The 23,277-nt window shown below is 62.9% G+C and overlaps 1 protein-coding gene across 1 annotated transcript in view; it reads right to left on the bottom strand.

The window, feature by feature from the left end:
* Window positions 1–1,192: 1,192 nt before the first annotated feature.
* LHPP (phospholysine phosphohistidine inorganic pyrophosphate phosphatase) overlaps window positions 1,193–23,277 on the bottom strand; it is a 119,041-nt gene continuing 96,956 nt past the window's right edge. Inside the window, exon 7 of the mRNA XM_047073574.1 lies at window positions 1,193–2,077. Within this exon, the coding sequence (XP_046929530.1) occupies window positions 1,981–2,077 (97 nt within the window). The 3' untranslated portion in view covers window positions 1,193–1,980. The remainder of the gene's footprint in view (window positions 2,078–23,277) is intronic.

Genomic DNA, 23,277 nt, shown 5'->3' with positions numbered 1-23,277 from the left:
CTAGGGAGGACATGGACGTGGGTCAGACCTTGGTTCGAGTCTCAGCTCGGCCCTTACTACCGTCAGCCTGTGGGCGGGTCCTTGCTCTCCACACCTCCGTTTCCTTGTCTGTAAAGTGGGGTTCGCTGAACCCACAGCCCAGGGGCACCACGGTTTTCACCCAGACCCAGCAGCCGTCTGCGGCCCCCAGAGCTGTCCCTCAGACACTTCCCCGTCCCCACTCCCGGGCGGCAGGCACAGAGAACACCAGCCCCCCGTATCCGCCACAGACCCCTGTGGACAAGGACAGCCTGTGAAAAAGAAAAGGAAGAGAAAAGGAAAACCAAAGACCCACGAGGCAAACTGACCGGAACGTGGCAAGCCCGTCTCCTGGACGTTGGCCCCCAAGCCCTGATGAGCTTAGCCCACCGGGAGCCGGCTGATCTAGCAAGCTGTAATTAGGGGACTCTGTCGAGGCGCAGGCAGTTTGCATATTTTCCAGCTAATAGGCCAAACGCCCCTCCTCCCTCGGCCGCCAGTGACACCAGCCCCGCCGGTGGCCTCTCATCTTGATGAAAAGGCCTGGCCACTGGTTCCTCTTAATCCTGATTTAATGGTGGCCGTCCTGCCTGGGGACGACAGCACAGCCCCCGCCGGCCCTGGACCTCCGTGCCAGGGGGCTCAGGGTTCGGGGTCCGGCCTTTTATCCTGCCTCTGCCTGCGCTCAGTGGAAACCCTGTTGTGGAGGACCCACGGCTTCCTTTATGCGAAGTCGTCTCCCAAGACCTATCCGTCTTGATAGGATCGATCGGAGGGGAATCCTGGATTCTCCAATCGGTCTGGATTGATCTGAGGAGAAACACAGCAATCAGGTTATCTGTTGGGCTGATTCCGAAACCTGAAACCTGGGCTGTGAGCGAATTCTGGAAGCCTGTGGCTCACCACCACCGTCCACAGGGCTGCCCGTGACAGCGGGCCAACATTTGCCCTGGTCGACCCGGTCCCCCGGTGGGGCCGAGGGCGGCCTACTGTCCCCGCAGGGCCCCCGTTTCCCGGACGGGGTTGGGGCACGTGAGGTGTCTCGGGAGCCCTGGGGCTCTGGCGCTCAGTGGTTCAAGTGCACGGCAGGACCAGGCCAGTGCCCAGCCCTGTACAGCCCTCCCCATCCCCAGCCTCTCCCGGAGTCGAATTCTGAGTCAAAGCCGGAGTCGGCTGTAGGTCAGGGCAGTTTATTCAACCCACAGTTGCCCCTGCAGACACCGGGCATGACACATTCAAGTCTGTCGAGTTAGAAGCACCCTCTGTGCCTGCAGCCTTGATCCCAGTGGTTACAAGTCTTGCTCTGTAGGACGGCGTCTTCGGTGCCCCTGGGAGCTGCCCCAGCCTCTGGCTCCAAGGTGACTTGTGGGGTAGGGAAGGCAGTGGGCTGTCGCGGTTGGCAGGGGGCGGGGGGGGGGGGGATGGGTGCTAAGTGGCCACTCCGACTCTGGGTGGGGGCCGGGAGGTGGGCAGGGGTCGCTGGGTGGTCCCAGGGAGGCTGGCTCAGCTCTGTGCCGTGTGGACCGTGCAGGAAGCCCCTGCCTTCTGCAGGCTCCTCACTCGTGAGAACGTTTGGTAGAGACGCAGTGGGAGGTGTCCCAGTCCCAGTAGGTGGAGCATTTACAGGACCAGGTGCGGCTGGGGAGTTGTGGACCTGGGATTCGGGGTGTCCCCGGAGCACCTCCAGCCCATACCCAGAGGGTTCCTCTGAGCTGGCTCCCAGACAGGTCTGTCCCACCCTCCAACCTCACTACGGGGAAAGAACATCCCGGAAAGAACAGCTCTCCCCGCGGGGGTTGGGGGGAAGCAGAGGGAGACAGAGGACGGAAACGGGCAGCCAGAGGTGCCTGGCTGGGACCTTCTCGCCTGCCCGCCCGGGGCCAAGGGCAGAGGGCAGGGCCTTGGGTGGTCCGGGCACTGGGGGAGGGGAGGAACGAGGCCGGGGCGACCCTACGAGGCTCATCACTGGTGCGCGTACTGCAACAGCAGGTCCACGGCCTCTGCCAGGTTGTCCACGTACCCATCAGCCTTCACTTCCGGATGGTGCTCGTCACTGGGCCTGCAGAGCAGGGCTACAGGTTAGACCGTCGGTGACCCCTCTTTCTCCCAGCTTCTAGCGCAGGCCTGGCCTGCCCCTGGGGAACCTCCAGAACCTTCTGCGCCCGGTTAACAGATGTGCCCCCCCGCCCCCCCGATCCCAGCCATCCCCATCCCGGCGCACACGTTTCCCCTCCTATTTCCCCACCTGGTTACCTCTCCAAACCCCTTCCGTTGGAGCAGAGTGACCACAGACCTCCATCCCTGCTTCCGGCAGAAACGTCACACCCTTGACAGTAGGGCCATGAGCTCAACCCACTCGGAGCGCCTTCCTGCCCACACCCTGGGGGGTCCCCCTGCCATCTGGTCACTGTCCTCTGAGGTCACGCCCACGAAACGGGGGGGGCTTCTGGCAAAGCAGCTCTCTGCCTGGGATTTTGGGGCCTAGAACCTTCCAAAGCCTTCGTCCCCTCCCTAGACAGCGCCCGAGGTCTGGATGGACACTGAGCACAAGGGAAGTGTGGCCACGCCAGAAACGCAGACACCTGTGGGCCCACACGGCACCAAGGGGATCCCACATAGGGGGGCTCCTGGAGGGGGGGCCGTGGCCTGAGTCCTGAGGTGGAGCAGGGCTGCAGGTGGGCACGTGGGAGCGGAACCGTGATGGGACTGGAGGCCTAGCCGCGGGGAGGGCCCCGGGGCGGGCTCCTAGGGACACCCCGACGGTCTGGACGGCGTGGGAGGGGCTGGGACCTCGTCCTTGGGGCTGTGAGCCGGAGACTCAGGTCCCGGCCACCAGAAGCCCCCTCCCCAGCGCTCTAGCTCGAGCCCGGTGGCGGCGGGGGGGCGGGGCACCCCTCTGCCACCGCACACTGTGGGACCTGCTACTCAGATCCCCCCAGGTCACCACCTCGGAAGCTCCCACCCTGGTCTGGAAGGAAGTGGTTGACACGGGTTCTGACGACATCCTAAAAGCCAAACTGTCCCTTTTGAAGGGTTTGGTTTTTGCAAAGCACTTTTACCCTGAAACGGCTGTCCTTTCAGAGCAAGGGAACCTACTTTAAAGGGTCGGCCCAGTGGCTCCCCCGGGGCTGCGGAGGCCCCAAACCGAGAGCCTCGGAGACAACACAAGAGGATGAGTGTGTGGGACCCCCCTCTCCCACCCCCCCCACTGGGGCCAACGACTCGAGCAAGAATAGCTCTCATGTCAGGGCAGGTATCCCAGGGGATTATTTCATTCTTGCCATCACAGCCATAACCCGACGGACGCGGGGACTGAAGATTTGTGTCACCCCGCGTCAGTGCCGAAACAGGTACTGGTCACCGTCAAAAGGTTGTATGTGGCCTGGCCACTTAGCGAACCGTGCATTGGCCCCTCCTTGCGACCCACCAGTTTCACTCCTACGTGTGCACACATGTTCCCCGAAGGACACGGACCAGAATGTTCCTAACGGCTTCGGTCATGATGGCAAAAAGGGGGGAAACGGCACAAACGTCCGGCAACAGGGCCGCGGAGAGACAGGTGGCGGGAGGTGCGCGCGTCAGAACACCGCGATGCCGCGATGGCGCCACTCAGAAGGCGCTGCTGTCTACGCTGCAGCGTGGCTGGGCCCCACGGGCAGCAGGACAGGCTCAAGGAACCAAAAGTGGATGACCCACTTCTGCCAAGTTCAGGAATGGGTGCCACCAGTCTCTACAGGGCAGAGGCCAGAAGATGGTTACTTCTTGGGGAGGGAATGATCGAGGGTGCTGGCCACGTTCTAGATCTTTACCTGGGTGGTGGTTACAGGGGTGGTGCGGAGGGGAAAACCCATCACCCTGCTCGTTTTTAGTGTTCTTCGTATACACACATATGGGTACGTAACAAAAAGTCACGTGTAATGCAAATTATATGACAAGTACAAGGCACCTATTTCCCATCACTGCACCTGTTCTCTGCGGCCCCTGGGCCAAACCCTGCCTGCAGCCTGCTTTTGTGCAGCCCTCCAGCTACTGTAAACAGAAAAGAATATGCCAGGGGTGCCTGGGTGGCTCAGTAGGTTAAGCATCTGACTCTTGATCTCGGCTCTGGTCATGAGCTCACGGTTCGTGAGTTCGAGCCCCACATCAGGCTCTGCGCAGCCGGTGCAGAGCCTGCTTGGAATTCCCTCCCCCTCGCCTCTGCCCCTCCCAGGACACACGTGCTCGCTCTCTCTCAAAATAAATAAATTTTTAAAAAATATGCAGCATGTGGCTCCCAGAGCCTCAACCGGCCCCTACTCCCTGGGCCCCTGCAAAGAAGGCCTGCAGACCTCTGGTTCTGGCCACCTGCCATCCCGGGGCCTCTCCGTTTTTCTCCACCCAGGATGGCGCCCACGCCTCCCAACCGCCCAGGGTTTCTGTGGACAGCCCTTCCTGCAGGAGGCTCTCCGTCCTCGGAGAGCCAGCACTCAGGCCTTCCCGCCGTCCAGAAGCATCCGGTGGGTGCTACTGGCCATGCTCGGCTCCACGGCGTGCCGGTGCCCCTCCCTAGTACAGACTGACGGGCAGGGGCACCCCCAACACTCAGGTCCCCGAGCAGGTAGGGGAGGGGATTCTTCTCCGGGCAGCTCTGAGCCCAGGGCTCAGCAAGGCGGGCGGACGGTGGGCGGGGAGGGCCCTCAGAGAGAGAGGAAGACAGAGCACCTGAGCGGCAATAAACCCGACCCTGGCGACTGTCTCCCTGCCTCAGTTTCCTCCTCCGCGCCCCGAGGATGAGCCTGGCTCCACCCTCCGTCCGCCGTGTGACCGTGGGCAAGCACCTTACGCCTCTGTGCCTTGGTGCCCCTGTCTCTAAACAGAGGTAGTAACAGGTGCAGGCACGGGCCCTGCGAGGGGCGCAGCAGCCGACAGGAGTGGGTGCGGGTGTTCAGCGCCATTACCCGTGAGAACCCGGATGCGGTGTGGGCGCTGGCAGGGAGGTGGAGTGGCAGCCCGGCCTTGGGCCCCATCCTAGGCACACGGGCTGGTGGGGGGACAGACGTCAGTATACGGGGCACAGGGAAGACCTAGGGGGTGCCGGGTAGCCACAGGCATTGGAGTGAGAGGGGCAGGCGGGCTGGGACCAGGACCGCAGGGGGATGTCCCGGCCACCTGGAGCCCCGGCAGCCCCCGCACCAGTGAGGGCGCAGCTCGGGGGGCCTCGCAGATGTGCCTGCAGGAAGCGGCCGGCAGGAGGCCAGGCGTCTGGTGGGCATCACTGCTCCCCCGCCGCCAGGCCCCGCCGCTGGTCTCCCCTCTTGCTTGGCCTGTGTGCACGAGGTTCGAGTCTTGCACCGGCCTGGACGTGCCCTTTGGGGCCTCCTTCGGCCACCCCTGGGGCCCGGGGGCCGCTCCACGGCCCTCTTCCACCCATGAGGGGGTTACCGGGGCCGGGGGGGGGGGACAGCCAGGCCGGGCCGGCTTCAGACTGCACCTGTCCAGGTGGTGACCCTTGGGCCCTGCTCCACGTTCCCAATCCCAGTCCCCACGGCACTCCCAGCTTTGCCCCCCGATGGCAAGGCCAGGGTGGGCTGCTCAAAGGAACCAGACTTCTCCCAGCAAACCCCCACCCGGCTCATCGTCCAAGTCCCTGGGTGGCTGGCCCCGGCTGTCCTCCTCAGACACCTTCCCCGGGCCCCCGGGCCCGTTCAGTCAAATGAACTCGACCCTGAGAAGGAACGAGAGATCTGCCCGTGAAAGAAGATGCTTTATAACGAGATTCTCACCAGCCTCGCTCGGCGTACGGCACCTAGCTGAATGGCATACGTGGCTAATTAGGTTTAATTACGTATCATTTAAATTCAAGAACCCGTTAAAAGAAAGGACTGCATTAGCAGCCGGCCGGTGTTTGCCAACACACAGAGGAAATCACGGACTTTTATGTCTTAATTGCGTGACGTTGCCGTGGGCTGTGGCTCCCCGGGAGCCGGGGTTCCAGGAGGGGGCCGGTTCTGGGCCGCCCGCCCTCAAGTCCACCGGGCAACTGCACTCTGTCCAACGGCGTAAGAGAACGCCCTGCTCCGTGCTGGCCAGTGACCTGTGACCTGCAGGGCCTCAGAGGCACCACACTGCAAAGGCTGAACCAGGAAAGCCAGCAAAGATGTGCCCCTTGGCAGTGGGAAGAGAGCAGAGAGGGCGACGGAGAAAGGGGCCGAGAGACCCCTCTGGCCTGCAGCAGGCCCTGCCAGGACAGAACAGGATGTGGGGGGACGGACAGAAGGAACCAGACAGATGCACACACATAGAGGAAGGAAGAGGAGGATGGAGAAACTGAGGCAGAGAGGGAGGAAAGAGAAACAGGAAAGTCATGAGCAGGAGGACAGAGAGACATGGGGGAGGGTGACGGAGAGAGGGGAGAGAGGGGTGGAGGGAAGGGGCAGAGACACAAAGGAGACAGCGAGGATGCACAAAGCCGGGGCAGGGTCGGGGGGTCGGACCCCAGTCTCCCGGGCAGAGCGGACGGCCTCAGTGGCCCTGCTGCGGGCCACGTATGCCCTGGTCACCCCCCCCCCTCGCCCCTGTGACTTAGGGGGGCCCCCTTTCCCTGTACCCCCCGCGCCCCTCCCCAACGTGCCCTGCTCTGCCCACCACGAGCTGTCTCTTGCCTCTCTGCGCCCCAACTTCCTCCTCTGTATGGTGGGCACGTGACTCAAGGCGGCTCTGAGAATCAAGTGGGCTTGTGACAGAACCACCTGGGCTGCCCCCTCCCATCCTGCCCTCGGCCCTCCCAGGCTCATAGGGCGAGAGCTCGGAGGGCACTTACAGGGACCTGCGGGGTCAGGGAAACTTCCAGAAAAGGGGACATGAAGTCTGGATTCTCCCCATGCCTCGTCCTCACTGCCCTCCAGAGGCTGGCGTGGAAACATGGGTCCTCGGGGACGTCACCCCGAGGCGGGAGCACGCGGCCCTCAGGTCCCGGCCCGAAGAGAACAGCAGAGGCAGATTCCCAGGTGGTGCCCTGCAGAGGGCCAGCGCGTCCCTCCCTGCCCTCCCGGGCTCCTCGGGTGGCGTTCGCGTGTCTCTGGCTGAGCCCAGAGCCTGTGGGTCGATCACGGCGGCTTCCTCAACTGCTCCTCTGCTCCCATCTCTGCCCGTGTAAACTCTGGTGGCGCCCAGGCCACAGCCCGGCTCCTCAGACGAACCCATCGTCACCGGTGCCACCCGGCCAGGTGCCAGCCACCCGGCGTCTGGGGCCCGCTGCCCTTCGGGCATCCCCTGCTCTCCCACCACCTCTGTCCACGCTGTGGCCAGGAACGCTCTTCACATCTGCTCCAGCTGCAAACTCCTACTCACCCTTCAAGACCCCGCTCCCCCGTTCCCACCTCCAGCTCTACCCCACCCGGCCAGCTGCGCTGTCCTTTCTGAGCGCTCGGCACTTGCGACGACCCCCATGCCGTTCTGGTAGGTGCTCCGCTGACCCGGGCCGCCCAGAGGGAGGAGCCCGGCTTCCTGCCCTCGGTGGTCGCCCACGCGGGCCTGGCACACAGCAGGCACCCAGGAAGTGCCCGCCGTCCAGTGAATGAACAAAGGCCCCCACCCGGGCAGGGCGCCGCCTGTCATTAGCTATTCCTCCCCCTCGTGCCCTGTGAGCAGAGGGAAGGAGGCAACGACAGGGGCAGAGAACAAGGCCGGTCTGTGCCCTGGCCAGGGCAGCTTTACAGGGACGGTCTTTGTACCGGCCGGAGAAAAATGGCGGCCAGACCCCCCACCTCCGTGCCCGCCTGCTTCCCCGGGGCCCACAAGGGGCCGGCGCGGGAGCCACTGCGGGGACCCGGGTGCAGCTTCCCCTCGGGGACTTGCTGAGGGCCGGCGCCCAGTGGCAGGCCCGCCTCCCTGCCCTGCTCTGCTCCGGGGCAGGGCGTGACAGAGGGCGCGACACAGGCCCCCTAGGCCGGAGGCCACCACGTTGCCCACGGGGGGAGGGGCACGCGTCCTTGTCCCAGATTGTTTTGGAAGAGCTGGGCCCTGGGGGCAGGCCAGCCAAGTGGATTCAGGGCACAGGGCACCGGCATCAGAGTGACGCCAACTCGGGCTGTGCTGACGAGGCTGGAGGGAAGGACAGAGGGTGCCGTGGGGCCAGCGGGGACACGGCTGGGCTGAGGGCCCAGGGTGTGTCTCCATCTGAGCCACCGGAGTCCAAGACCCCGGGGGCCAGAGTATGGCCTCCTGCAAACGCCTCCCCCCGGCCACCTGCTGGCCGGGACGCCAGGAGAACGGCAGCCTGCCGGGAGCCACTGGGGCAGCCGGCCACCCCCCGACCTGGGCCAGTGACCTTGCGGTGGGGTGGCGGGAGGGCAGTTGGCCTCAGATCTCCGATGGGCTGCTTCTATCCCTCTGCCCCCTGGGCCGGCTCGGGACCTAAGGCTCCAGAGGTGGGGTGGGTGGGCCCGGCCCCGACGGGCACCTCCGGGAAAACGCTGGGCCCTCTGCTAGCGGAAGCCGGTGCCTGCGTGTGGCCGAGGTCCGTGGGGCCCCTCCTTCACGAGGGGCCCCAGCCTTCCGTCCCTGTCCTCACTCAGCCCTCGGGCCTGTGCCCCTCTGCCTAGGCCCGGCTTGTGCGCGGGTCAGCCCCGGGCCCCTAGACCTCGCCGCACCAGCTCACGCAGACTGGGGGCTTCTTGGCCTGCTTGGACATCACACGGGGAGAAAACACCGACATAAAGCCCCAGGCCGGAGAGAGTGCTTGCCCCGGACCCCCGTGAGGCCCACAGCTCCCAGGCCGGGGGAGGAAACCGGAACACACTTCTGCTGGCCGGGACCTCTGCCGGGGTGGACGTGGCTGCACGTCACGGCTCCCTTCCCTGGCGGGCGCGTGGGTCTCCCCTCACCTGGCCGCCTGCTGAGCTGTAATGAGTGGGGCTGGGGAGGGGCAGAAGGGAACCGCCCGGCCTCTGGGCCGCCTCATGCCGCCTTCCTCCCACCAACGCCCTTGAACCTTGGGTGACCGGGCCCCTCACGGAGCTGAGGGTGGAGCCCGGAGCCTCACATCGATGGAGGAGGGGGCACGGGGGGCACGGGCATCGCAGGCCGGCTCTCTCTCCATCCCTCCACCTCTGCTCGTCAAGACAGGTAGGGTCCCACGCCCACCAGCTGGGAAACACGCCCGCCTGCATGTGCACCTATGGCCCGTGGTCCGTCCACCCCTCATCTGGATATGGTGGTGAGCGGGGGTGAGGGGCGGGGCTGGGCTAACCGGACACCCCAGTGCCCGGAACCCTACCCTGGCTGACCCGTCCTCCAGCCGGGAAGGACCAGAGTCTCTCCCGGCGGAAGGAAGCACCTGCGGGATCAACCTCGGGGGCGCTGAGCCCTGGAGGGTAAACTGAGGCAGGGAAAGCACTCGCCACAGGCCAGACCTCCCCCGACCCCGGCCAGCAGGCAGGCTCCAGGATGCAAGCAAAGCACGCCCGCCTTGGGGGATGGGCGAGCGGCCCAGAGGCCACACCCCGAGAACGAGGGCACGGACGTGTGCCGGCCCCCACCTGTTGCGGGTGGGCTTGGAGGAGAGTCTCCCCCGTACCCTGCACAAGGGCCCGTGAGCTGGGCACCGTGACTCGCCGTTCTGGAGGTGACGGCACAGATGTATGAGGGGAAGGCGCGTGCCCAAAGCCGCCAAGCGGTAAATGGCAGAGCTGGGACTTAAACCTCACGCGTCTGGCTTTCTCGAAAAGTTAAACCCCGGTTCATCGTCGTGACTCTTCCCTTGGCACACAGGACAGATTCTGCAGCTGGGAATCACCAGCGTGCTGGTCGACCTCCGGCCGGACGGAGGGGCCTTTGGCTCGGCTCTGGGACAGAGGTGGGTGCTGGGAAGTGCCTGCCACCTTCGACAACGGCAGTGAGGACAGCACAGTGTCGGTGGAGAAGGAAAGAAAAGGCACGTTCGCACCGGAGCCACATGCAGCCTCCCCCACGGCTGGGCACAGCAAAGCCACGGAGCGCCGGGACACCCTCTCATCCGGGCCTTGTGGTCACTGGCACCTGGGGCTGGGCCAGACTAGGGGCGCGGTCCAGCCAGGCAGAGGGTAGTGGGGGCCCGAGCCCAGCCCCAGAGGGATGTCACCGTGGACCCTGGCACCCCCCCCCCCCCCGGGCCACTCGGTCCACAGGGAGGAAACGGGCCTGTTTATGGTAGGTTTCGGCCTGTGGCGCCCCGTCAACCAGAACCCACCCCACGGCGCCAGCTGCTTCCTGTGTGGCTCTCACCGCCCATGGTGCTGACAACAGACTGGAGACACGCTCAACGCAAGCGGTGGCCCCACATCACCGCCGGCTGGTGTGGTGGTCATCTTGAGAGATTCCCGCACCCTGACGAGAGGGCCCCAGAACCCCCGATGCTGGCTGGAGCCCCCACGCCAGCCTTGGCTCGATTCACATACACGGTGAGGCCACAGTCACAGACCAGTGGCCTCGGGACATGCTGGGTTGAGCCCACATCGTGTTTATCAACACCCAGCCTGGGCCAGCCCTGTACCTACGTGGCCAGTCCAACGAAACCCCGAGAAGCAAGCTCTCTGTGCCGCAGGCAAAGCGGGCTCCCGTGCCCGCGCCCGAGGGCCGGGTCCTGAGCAAAGTCCTGGCGCTGGGAACAGAGGCACAGGCAAGCGGAGGGAGGGCTGCACGGAAGCGGTGATAGGGCCAAGCAGTCGGGCAGGGCGCCGTAACTCCTGCGGTCCCCCACCCCCGCCAAGACCAGATCCACCCCTCCTACTGTGACCCACGAGCTGGCCCTGGCCCTGCCGGCCACCCCCGCCCCCCCGCCGTGACTTCGGTGTTCATCCTGTCCTGTCCCCCAAACCGCCCGTGCCACCGCCTAGAACGCCCTCGCGCCCCGGCTCCCTCGCAAAGCCCGACTCAAGGGGGCTCTAGGACCCATCCTACCCCTGAATGAACACTTATAGGTTCTCTGGGACATAGGTCCAGTGAGTCCACCTGCGATCTTCCGGAATGGGGGCCTGGCATTGTCATGTGAGAGGATCCCGAGGCGGGTAGCTCTGTCGGGCCGAGCAGTCGGCCATCACACACCCCGTGGCTCCCACAGGTCGTCCAAACAGCGGGCGGCTTCTCTTTTCTTCCCTCGATCTGTTCCCAGAGAGCGTTTCAGGCCTGCGCCTGAAGGCCCCTGTTCACAACCACGTGCGGGCCTCAGGCTTCCCGCTCGGGCAGGGGTTGGACAGGGGCGTGGGGAGGGCCGGGGGCCGCCAGACCGAGTGCGTGTGGCCCTCCCGCCGTCCTGGCCCGGTGGGTCTGGGAGAGGGTGTCTGAGCCACGGGTTTGGACCGGGCTGGCCGTGCCCACCGTGTGGCCTTGGCCAGACCACTCAGAGCCTCCCATCTGGGGCTGGGGCCGAGGAGACCCCCGCCCCCCGGGGGGCTGGGGTGGACCGTCCGTGAGATGATGCAGCAGGCCCAGGGCGCGGCCCACAGCAGACGCGCCATCCGGGTGGATGGACGGACGGCGCGCGTTGGACTGGGGTGGGTAAGAACCCCCGTGGGGCCGCTCCGGCCGAGGAGAGGGGCAAGGCCCACAGCGGCTCCGTGTCTGGAGGGCGGGCGCCATCTTTGGGAGAAGGTGCTGAGGGCCAAGTATCTCCGGGGAGCTTTTCCCCCGGGGCTGTGGACAGAACCCAGCCGGGCCACCAGGCGTGAGCGCCATGCCCCTGCTCGGCGGGCGTTGAGCGCGGTGCCAGACCTGCAGAGATGCCCGTGTGGCCGTGCCCGGGGACAGGCGGCAAGGGGCCGCGCTGGACTCCTTCGAGACAGACAAGGGGCGGCCACTGGGGAGCTGCTGACCCGGCCTATGCCCCCCCTATGAGCCTGCCCTCGGGGCCCACTTCTCCAAGCCCTCGGGATGCTCTATTCAGAGTATTATTCATAATAGTGACGGTCACCGACAGCCCTCTGCCTCCAGGGGCTCGGCAAGGGCCCCGGCCCGGCACGCTTTAGCGGCTTTGGTTTCCACAACGGCCCAGGAGGTGGGCGCCACCGCCCCATCTTACGGCTGGCAACCCGGAGGCCCAGGGAGGGTGGGTGGCCTGCCCGGGGGTCACTGAGCGGGGTCCCTGTCTGCCTCCCCAGCCTGCAGCGTGGCCTAGACCTTCCCAGGAGCCCGCGGGGCTGGGCTAGCGAGCAGCAGGCAGGGGCTCACCTAACAGGCTCGCTCTGGCGGAGGGACGGGCCCTCTGGGGGCTGGGCATCTGGCCTCGCGCAGAGGAACCCCCGACAGCTGTTCAGAATATTTTGATAAAAACATGTCGAACACCTGGTGTGTGTTTAGTTTTCCACCAGCCGGCCCGGCCCCCGGCGACATGCTCGCCAACGGCCGACTCCCCCGAGGAGTCTGTGTGCGCTCCCACCCGGGTCCTCGGGAGCGCAGGGCGGGGGCGCTCGCTCCCGGCCCCCTCCCCCCGCAAGCGACCACATTCCCCCCTCTCCTCCGGAGGCTGGACCACGGGAGGCCAGGGAGACCCCAGGGCTAGCCCAGCGACCCTGGCTTTGCACACTCGAGTCTCATGCGGTGGCCCAGGAGAGAGGGAGGGTGCAGGGAGGTGGTGACCCCCTCCCAGAACTCGGCTCATCGAAGGCCCGGTGTCCTCTCCACCACCACGTGCGGACCTAGGTGCTGGGCTGGGGGGGATCCTGTTGCTGAAGGCGGGGGAGGGGGGGTGCTACAGGTGGGCGCTGGGCTGGCACTTCCTCAAGCTATTCTGGGAGGCGGCACCAATGTGCCCCTTGATACAGGAAGACAGAGGCTCAGGATGGATCAGGAGGCTCACCCCCGAACTCTGTCCTGACCTGTCTGCTCGGGAGGAAAGTCTCCTGAGTCAGGGCGCCCCGGGCTGACGAGCCGGGCCGCTCCTCCCCGGCGGCTGTTTCGGGCCCAGAGCGTGAGACAGTGCAACCCGACCCGAGAAACGCGGTTTCGCGAACCCCGATGCCTTCTGGGGACTCACATGGGGAGACTCTGGGGACTCACCTCGGATCCACCAGCCTTCACCTACTTTGTGCCTGTTCCGCTCACAAAGGGTGAAAACGGGCACGTCACAAACCAGGGGGTCCACGTGGCCGCTGCACGCGTGGAAAGGTGCCCGGCGTCGCGTGGCCGGGGGAGTTACAGGCAGCACACAGCACGCACCCCCAGAATGGCCGGGGTGGAGGATGCTGAGTGCTGGCAGGACGGGGCACCGGGAACCCTCGCACGTGGCTGGCAGGAGCACAGACAGCGTGGCACTCGGGAAAACGCGGCTCGGCGGATACCCCCTTGCTGGGAGCACAGGCGTGCGGCGTGACCTGGCGATTCCATCCTGGGCACGTGCCCCGGGGGAAATGAGACCGTGTTCACCGGGGAGCGTAGACCGGAACGTTCTGCCAGCTCCGTTCCGAATGACCCCAAACGAGAAACGACCCAGGTGCCCTGCAACGGCAGCACGAATGAACCGCGGTCTAGTTGTTGGACGAAACACACGGCAGTGAGAAAGAACAGGCTTCTGCCGCAAAGAACAACGTGGATGAAATAAAGAGCTGTTTCCAGCGTCTCGGGCAGCTCAGAAAGGCACCCGGTGATGTGTACACTAGGACAGCCAGAGAAAGTTAGCGACCTGGTTCAGAAACCATAGTAAAGAAGAGAGGAAAGACCTGTACCACAGGCCTGGGAATCCGAACAACAACAAAAATGTGGCTTGGAGTTCCCTGGCAGCCAAAGCAAAAAAGGGAAACCCTGCAGATTACACAGAAGCAGATGGTTGTTCAGGAAGGACAACCTTCCTAGCAGCACAGACCGGGAGGGTCTTGTCCCTGTCCGGTGGGAGGGCACGGTGAGGCCTGGCCCAGGGCCTGCACAGAGGAAACGGGCCGAGTGGGTCTAGCGCCAGTGCCCGGACCCCAGCGTGCTCAAAAGTCCCTCCGAAGGCCAATGGGATCGCAAAGGACCCGAGACCCTCACGTGGAGAGGACTTGTGCTATCGTAAAGGGGCATCCTGGCCCCATGGAACGAGACAGTAAATGAAACACCGCATGCAATGCTGGGCACCGAGCACTGAAATGCGCTCTGTCGTGAGGTCCTCAGTTAACTGCCTGTCACTTACTAACCCACGGTCAGGAGCCTCCAGCACCACAAGGGACAGAAGAAGAAACTATCCAGTTCACTCACAACTGGCTCCCGATGCCAGTTTCCATCCCGGAGCCGGGAAAGGGCATTCCGTGCCAAGCAGGGAGCGGGGCGCTGCTGGCCTGGCTCCCACCTGCCACCGAGTGCGGAGTGAGCTCCCCGTGCACAAAGGGAGGGAATGACACCCCCGCGACCTCATGGAGGCCGGTGGCGGCTATGGTGGGGGGGGCCTGGCTGCAGCATTTTGCACGCAGGCTGTGGACTTGTGTGGCCACGGCCCACCCCCCTGGGACTTCCCCTTCTGAGGTGCAGGGATGTGGACTGAATACCGAGTACAATGGTGTGTGTTAAGCCCCTAGGTGAGTGGTGGCCAGCACCGGGTGGGCTGGCCGGTAGTAGTTAGCGTGAGCACTCGGGAGGCCTCGAGGCAGCCGTGCCCTCACGGACCGGAAGCTGGGCAGCAGAGAAAGGGACGGAATCACACCATGCGAGGGGGCGGGGGGGAGTGGGGGGGAGGGCGGGGCACAGACACTGTCCCCTTTGCCCCCCTCCTCCCCGGATCGCAAGCTGCCACTTTCTGTTGGAGGTCATCTGGTGTCGACGTTGAAATCTATAAAAAGAACGATGTTCTTTAACCCCATTCCTGGAAATCTTTCCTAAAGACGAAATTCTAAAGAGACCTCATACAGAGTCTGGCATGTGGTAGGTTTTCAATAAAAGTTTGCTGAACCGAGGAGGGGAGAAAGTACTTTTAGAGATGCTTGTGACGGTGCTACTTATAACAAGAAAGGAACCGGCTCCGATGTCCGACCCCGGGGGAGTAATGAAGCCTAGTCCGGCTGACCCGCTCCATGAACCACGGCAGAGCTGTGAACCACAGGCAGGATGAAGGGGGAAAGCAGAAGAAGAGAGGGTTCTATGTGCCCACGCCTACGGTCGCAGAAGGGAGCGGGCAGGAAACCTGAGATAAACCGCCAAGTGTGGTGGGACCGCGGGTAGAGCCTTTTCTCTTTTTAACTTCCCCCCAAGGCTGCAGTAATGCTGTCTTAATGGCACACATAATAATGAAAATACTCCCTTGTTTCGCCTTGCCACCGCTTCTCCAGAGGTATTGAAAAGGCCGGGAAGGTCGAGATTATGCGCCAGCCCGGACAGACGCGAGAGGCGCAGCGGCCCCGCCTGGGCTGGGGCTCGCCAGCCACGGGGACGACAGTCCAGGCCAGCCCTGGCCCTGGGGCCAAACACCTGGCTGGGCTTACAAGTGCCACCTGCTCTGCAGAGCATTCCAGGTCATTACAGAGGGGGGGCCTGCCCGGGTGCACCAAGGTAACCCTGGGGGTGGGCCCTACCTGTAACGTCAGACACATGTCACCGAGGACCACCCGGGGCTGGCTCCCCCCGGCCCCTCTGTCCGGCCGCCAGCCCCTCGGGGGCTTGGACGGGTCCACAAGCCTCACCTCCAGGATGGAGAGTCCCAAGGGGTCCGCCCAGCATGTCCATGGTGGCACCGCATTCCTGTCAACCCAGGGAGGACTGGGGATCTCATCTCCCAGAGACAAAGACACGGAACAAGGGCTTTGCTTCAGGTCACGTGGCCAGCACGGGGTAGGGCTGGGACTCGGATCCCGGTTGTGACTCCATGGCAGCACCTTCCCTGAACCTGCTGGATGAAACACAACCAAGGGAAAAGCAAACGAGCCCCAAACCCCAAAGCTGGAAGGGCTTTAGGGCACAACCCCTCATTTCTCAGGTGAGGAACCGGAGGCCCAGGAAGGGACAGAGGCTGGCCCGAGGCAATCCTGCCAGGGCCCAAAACGAGGAGAGTACGTCCTCCTGGAGAGCTAGCCTAGATCTCGGCACCCGGGCTGCCTGCCACCCACACGGCAGAGGCCTGGGCAGAAGGGGGTCCCTGGGCTCCGTTCTTCCCAGGACCCTCTCTCTCCTGCCTGTACTTACAAACATGGGGGCTGGGGTCAGGGGAGGGGGAGGGGGCCCTCTTCATCCGTGCCTCCATACAGATGGGGAAACTGAGGCACAAAAAGGGAGAGCCTAGAGTGAACCAGCAGGGAGGCCAGTGCCCCTCCCCCATATTTATTTAGCACCTTCCACCCCGGCCAGGTTCCCCGAAAAGCTGACGGATGCCACCTCATTCGTCACAGTCCAGACGGCGCCTCGTAAATGGTCAAAGCCGCCCGCCCGGCGAGGGGGCTGTTCGTTCCGGCCCCCGGGGACGCCAGCCTGCCGGGGCGGCTTGCCCCACCGTGGGCCGACTGTGTGTGCGGGGACCCCACGCAAGCCGCCCCGGCTCCTGGCGGGCCGCCGTGCCCTGGGCGAGTCCTAGACGGGGTCTTGTTTTCGTCAGGCCCGTCTCCAGGAGGCAGGCAGACGAGCAGCTCTTCTAGGACATCGCACTGCTCTGATTTTCTGCAGACCTTAGTCCTGTCCCGCGATTTACTGGAAAGCCATAAACCAGCCCCACACGAGTCCGCCCTGCGGCCTCCAGAAAGCCCTGGAAACAGCTCCAGCAGGGTCCCATCTGCCATCATGGGCCGTGGGTGAGGAGGGTGACGGCCTCCCGATGCATTTACTCGGTGATCCGCAGGGAGACGCTGTCCTCTCTGCAGATGGGGAAACAGGCCTGGAGGGGGAAGCCGGCAGCCCTCGCAGCTCAGGCTTCGGGGTCAGGGTTTTCCCCAAGTCCCGGGACTGGCCCCATGACACACCTTCTCCCATACAGCCTTTCGCCCAGCGCTTTCCACCGGCGACCTTCGGGGCTCGCACCCTAGGAGCAGGGAGCACACAGCAGCCCTCCAGGGTAGGGGGGCAGGTGGTAGACTTTGCAGGACACGGCCAAGAGGAGGGCGAGGGGGGTGTTCAGTGCTGTTTCGGGGGTCTGGGCTTGTTAACTCAAGAGACGAAGCCGGAGGCACACCAGCTCCATTCGTGGGGACACGAATGCCTTTTTTTTTTCTTTTTAGTGTTTATGTATTTTGAGAAAGAGCTCAAGCAAGGGAGGAGCAGGGAGAGACAGAGGGAGAGAGAGAATCCCAAGCAGGTTCCGTGCTGCCAGCGCAGAGCCCAACGGGGGGCTCACACTCACAGACTGTGAGCACGTGACCTGAGCTGAAACCAAGAGTCGGACACATAACGGACTAAGCCACCCGGGGGCCCCGAAGTGCAGTGTATTTTAAGGGCTCAGGCAGGCCAGGATTCGAGAACCAGCAGGCACTCGTCTGGTGACGGGTGGGAGGAGGGTACCAGGACCGGCTGCCTCGGGGCGCTGGGTGGGCTGGAGATCCAACAGGAAGCGGGGCCCTGGATGCCATCTACAATGCCGTCCGGGGCACCAGAGGCCAGGCACAGGGGCCGGCACATGCAGGAACGCTGTCCCTCACTGGCCCCTCGGCCCGGGCACACGCCAGGACCACACTGTTCCATCCTGTCCCCACAACTGAGGCTTTGTGCTCCGCTTAACAGCAGGTTAAGGCCTGTCTCGTTCTCTCCTCACCCCCACCCCCACCCCAGAGGCTTCCTTATTTACTTGTTTTCCATATAAACTTGAGGATTAACTTGTCCAGTGTGTTATGAGGTGGGGGAAGGAGAAGAGCACACAGCCCTGATGATGTCTGGTCCCTAAACAAAGCTCTTCAGCAGGCAAAGCCCAATTTCCTCCTCAGACCCTGGAAAGCGGAGGCTGGTTTTCAAACCCGGCTGCTCAGGGGAAACTTAGAACCACCCACTGCCGTCAAAGCTGTGGGTGCTGCTAAAGCAGGACCCAGAGGGAAATTTGTAGCCCTGGACGTTTTCATTATTAGAGAGCAAAGTCTCGAACCCGTCATCTATGCTCCCGCCTTAAGAAACTAGAAAAATGGGGCGCCTGGGTGGCGCAGTCGGTTAAGCGTCCGACTTCAGCCAGGTCACGATCTCGCGGTCCGTGAGTTCGAGCCCCGCGTCGGGCTCTGGGCTGATGGCTCGGAGCCTGGAGCCTGTTTCTGATTCTGTGTCTCCCTCTCTCTCTGCCCCTCCCCTGTTCATGCTCTGTCTCTCTCTGTCCCAAAAATAAATAAAAAAAACGTTGAAAAAAAAATTAAAAAAAAAAAAAAAAAGAAACTAGAAAAAGAACAAAATAAACCCAAGGCAGAGGAAGGAAATAATAAAAGATCAGAGCAGAAAGCGAGGAACTGAAAACAGGAAAATGACGGAGGACGTCAGGGAAACAAGCAGCTGGTTCTTTGAAAAGATTGACTGGAAATGCTGACCCCTGAACCCTACCCCAGAGAGTTTTTCACTTGGTTGGTCTGGGGTCTGGCCTGAGGGCTGGGTGGTCTGATCTCCCCAGGTGCTTCCAATGGGCAGCTGGGCTGTCCCTCGGGCTGCCTCAGTTTCCATGCCTGCAGGACAAGGGAGGCAGCCCAGTGCCCAAGCCTGGCTGTGTGTGTGTTGGGCAAGTCCCTTTCCCTCTCCGGGCCTCAGCTTCTACACCAGACTCTGTCCTAGAGCTGACATTGGCCACCTGTGCTGTGTGGAGCCCTGGCTTTCCAGAGGAACCTGGGACACCAGGGATGAGTCAGGCTCCCAGGGCAGAAGTCCTGCCTCCCCACCCCTTCCCTGGGGGTGTCAGAGAGTCCCCCTTCAGGGTGCAGGGTTCTGTCTTTTCTCCCTATAAGCCCCCACCCCGACCAGACACTCAGGACACGCTCGCATGCTGGGATGTGAACAGGATGTTCATTGATGGTCCGCCATGGGGGGTGTGCCTCCTGCCACGGGGGGGGGGGGGGGGAGGAGGCGTGTCTCCAGCTCCATCTCTTGAATTAACGAGCCCAGACCCCCGAAACAGCATTGAACACCCCCCTCGCCCTCCTCTTGGCCGTGTCCTGCAAAGTCTACCGCCTGCCCCCCTACCCTGGAGGGCTGCTCTGTGCTCCCTGTGCAGAGAGCCGTGGAGACACGAAAGCCTCAAGCCTTCTGGCAGAAATTTCATGAAAGAATGGTGACGGGTGAGATCTTTTCCGTCTGGGGCAGGTATCCGGCTTCCCTCTACGAGGTGGGCAACAGTGTGTGCTAAAACCACAGTCCCTTCCCTCACGTTATGAAGCACAGCCCACGCCAGGGACCCATTCTGTCCCTGATTTGCACAGCGATGATCTAGTCTTTGTTTTACGGATGAGGAAGCGGGCTCAGAAATGGGGGCCGCAAGCTCCCCTCGGTCCCAGAGCAGGCAAGTGGCCGTGCTGGGCTGTGACCCCGCTCTGTCTCCGGGTCCAGGGTCTCTCCCCTTCTCTCATCCGCACACCACTGGGCACCTCTGCTGGGACGGTTCCCCCCCGCCACCCCCCCCACCACCCCCCAGCAGGTGTAGGGAAGCTCCAGACAGACGGAACAGACAGACTCAGGGTTCTGAGCCAGGAAAAGTTCTCTTGGATCTGATGGTGCCTCCGGAGCTCAAGAAAGGCCCTTGACAGTGTGCCCTTCACGCCCTCACACCAGGAAAAACCAGGAAAGGCCAAGCCCGGAGCCGGCATGGCGCTGCCCCCTCCCGCCGTGGGGAAGAGGTGGGCGTTTAAATACAGAGATGGATTATTAATGAAGCCGGCCCTTTTGAAACATCACAGGCACAGAGAGGAGCGCCAACAGGGATGGCCAGCTGCAGCAAACCCTGTGCGGAAGGTTCCAGCATGTCCCTGTGGCCACCCATGGGCACTGTCACTCCCTGGCAGCCCGCAGCACTTTCCTTTGCACAGACCTCGGCCAGGGCTAATTCTGCGGCCCCCCACCCTCGAAATGCTCGTGTTCCTTAGTCTCCCACTTCCATTCTGGGTGCACTTGGAAAGGAGAGGGAGAGTGTTACGTGAACCAATAATGAGCCCTTCACCCCATTCTTTGCAGAGAACGATGGACTAAAACCCCGCAAAGCCAATCAATTGCACATCTATTTCACTAAGGGGGTGGGTGAGGGTGGAGAGAGCTTTCCTGAAAGGACTTGGCCTTGAAACATTAAGCCAAACAACTGGATTTGGCAACGGCCAGCTTCCGAGCACCGCCAGCCTGAAGAAACTGGCGGCCAGGCATGCCGAGGCACGGCTGGGAATAATGAACTCATTCAAAGCCAAGCCGGGGCGGGTGGGGGGCGCTGGAGAGTCCATGCATGCGGGGGGCCTGCACGTCAAGGGGCTGCAGCCCCAGGGGCCCCGTGTGCACCGAGAGCCCGACCTCGGTTCTGCAGAGCGCGGCCTGGGCTGCCCCGGAGGGGTGGTGGGAAGCACGGGTGTCGCCAGAGATGCAGGACGGCCAACCGGTCTGCCCGGGATGGACACGAATGGGAATGGAGGGGCCAGTCCCGACTGGCATCGAACTTGCTGGGGGGTGAGCCCTGCGGCACCGCGGCCTCCAGGGAGGGGGGTTCTCCCATAAATTGGCCGGCTAGCTCCTCCCGGCTCATCAGGCCCCGGACAGAGCGGTCAGGCTGAGCCCTCAGGGCCACTGCCCACTCCCTCTCTGGTCTGCGGTCCTGCCATGGGCACGGCGGGGTGGGGAGCGTGAATCGTGCCGGAGCAGCTCCGTAACTGAGCCCGCGTCACCTCTTCGAAGCCAAGTGTGACTCTTTGCTGAGTGGCCTCCGTGTCTTGGGAGGCGGCTTTGAAGCCAGAATGGTGGGCACGGCTCAGTCCAGCAGTGGGAGCTCTGGTGAACGGGGCGGATAAAAGATTAGGGCCTGTGGTGCACGCGGTAAGCAGGCATGCCCCCAAGGAGGCACCACCTTGAAGCTCGGAGCCGCTTTATTCGGGAAAAGGTGCCCGCTGCGCCCAAGCCAAACTCCGTTCGACCCGTCAGGCTGCTTTGAGTAGCCCCTGTTAACACCCACCGACGCTCCTCCTGCACACGCTGCCCCAGAGGCTGCTCGTAAACCCCGCGGCCCCGGGACAGGGTTTGGCCAGGGTCTGCACAGGCTGGGCAGAAGCTGCGGTTCTTGCAGACTGCGGGCCGTTTTCTCCCAGAGGGTTTAGCGGAGGGACACCATGCGATCATTTCAGAGTCCCCATCAGCTGCACTGCTGGGGGAAAACCACGATTTATGGACGCTCCACCACGGTTATAAATAACCACACGTTGCTGGCAACACAGCTGGTCAAGAGAACGAGCATGTGGTTTTCTCTACCCTTTGCTCTTCCTTCCTCGGCTCCTAGAGCACAAGGCAACACGCGGGCCGGCCCCCGTGTGCCCACAGGGGACAAGGTGGCCACTGGGCATGTATGTCCCCCTTCTTGGAAGGCACACTTGTCCCCTGCAAGCTGTCACAGCAGGTCCTGAGGAGTGAGAACTCACCAATATGGAGGTCTTTGTGCAGACACTGGCAAAAACTTTGTTTTCTTTTTTTAAATTTAAAAAGCATAGCTGGCGGGACACCCGGGTGGCTCAGTTGGTTAAGCGTCCACCTTCGGCTCAGGTCATGATCTCACGGTTTGTGAGTTCGAGCCCTGCGTCGGGCTCTGCACTGACAGCTCAGAGCCTGGAGCCTGCTTGGGATTCTGTGTCTCCCTCTCTCTCTCTCTCTCTCTCTCTCTCTCTCTCTGCCCCTCCCCCTCTCACGCTCTGTCTCTCTGTCTCTGAAAAATAAACATTAAAAAAAAAAAAAAAAGCATAGCTTGCTCTCTAGAGAGCAAAGCTTCTGGTTGGCCAGACCCCACGGTCACCCTGGAGGTGGGCCCAGGCTGCAATGCACTGTGCCCACGGCTCCAACTGGACTGAGAACCCACGGAGCCCTTACATCTCAACAAATGCCCATTCCGCGGGCTGTATCTTCTCAGCCTTGCCCTCTCTGAACACAGAGCACCTGTGAGCGTGGTTTGCCAGGAAGGGGCGGTGGGCAGTGGGACCGCCTCTCGGGGCTGGGAGGGTGGCATCGCCGGTGTGACCGGGGGTCTGGGATGCCCATCGTGACAAAGGCCGGCAGCCAGCCCTACCTGCATCCGCACTCAGCCGGGGCTTCCATGCCCTCCCGGTTCTGCAGACACTCGTGAGGTCAGGGCCAGCCCCGACATCTGAGCAAATGTTGCTTGGCCTTTTTGTTTTGCTTTGTGTTAAACTCAGGATGTATTCCAGCCACACTGGAGAATTTGCTAGGGCAAATGGCGTGGCGACCGAGCGGAGGGACCGTGGTAACCTGGGGGAGGCCGGGCACAGTAGGGCCAGGGGCACTTCTTGTCACGTCGCGGTCAAGGGCCCCCTGGCCTCAGAGTCGATGCAAGGGATGGAGAAGAAGAGTGAGCCAAACGGGGAGAGGGAAGCATTCAGACTGAATCGAGGGGCAGAAGAGGAAGTTACAGCAGCCAGTGTGAGAAGGAAGATGGCCTTGGTCCAAATGACGAGGCAGGTCGCTCGCTGAGCCCCTGCCCAGACGTGCTGAGTTGGGGGCGGCCTCACTCATCTGTGGGGACCCCTCCCCCGGGACCGGGGTTCGGAGGTCAGGAGCAGATATGTATGGCTTGGGGCAGATCCCCTGGCCCTGAATCTTCTGAACCCCTTGGGCTGTTCAGATCCCAGCCTTCCCCTCGAGGGCCGCAGGTGCTCCCTCTGAGGGTTCCTAAGTGTATCTGATGTGGGCAGTGCAGGGGTCAGAGCCTAGAGAGTGGCATTTCCTATGGCAGTGGGACTCCTTTGCTCTCCCAGCCTCCTTCCTGTCCCTTCTCCACAGCCCACCCGGAAGCCACTTTGCTTCTTTGCAGCCTACTGACGGTTTTTGTGTTCTGCTAAGATCAGACTCGCAAGCCTCCTCGCCTCTCCCAGGGCCACGGCAGCACAACCACAAACAAGCGTCGGGGGTGAGACCAGCTGACGACTACATCCCTGACACAGACCAGTTTTGCCCCGGAAAGAGTTGTGGGACCACAGTTTCTTTTTCAGAACGAAAATTAAGCCAGCCTGTACTGATCGCACATCTTCCCAACACCACGTTCGGCAACCTCGCTCTGGTGGCTTGAAATGAGCCCCGATGGCAGTATTTACGCCACGGAAAGCGGCAAGGGCTACCAATCAGGGCTCCCCCCCCATCCCGCCCCCCGAAGAGCTAGTTGTTACATTTAAAGCATACCACTTGAACTTCATAATCCTCCAAGTTTCT

The sequence above is a fragment of the Lynx rufus genome, unplaced genomic scaffold (assembly GCF_022079265.1).
Source record: "Lynx rufus isolate CCGP_SWC_20201006 ecotype Redwood Valley unplaced genomic scaffold, mLynRuf1.p SCAF_11, whole genome shotgun sequence".
NCBI lineage: Eukaryota > Metazoa > Chordata > Mammalia > Carnivora > Felidae > Lynx > Lynx rufus.
This window is presented reverse-complemented; position numbering and strand designations above follow the sequence as displayed.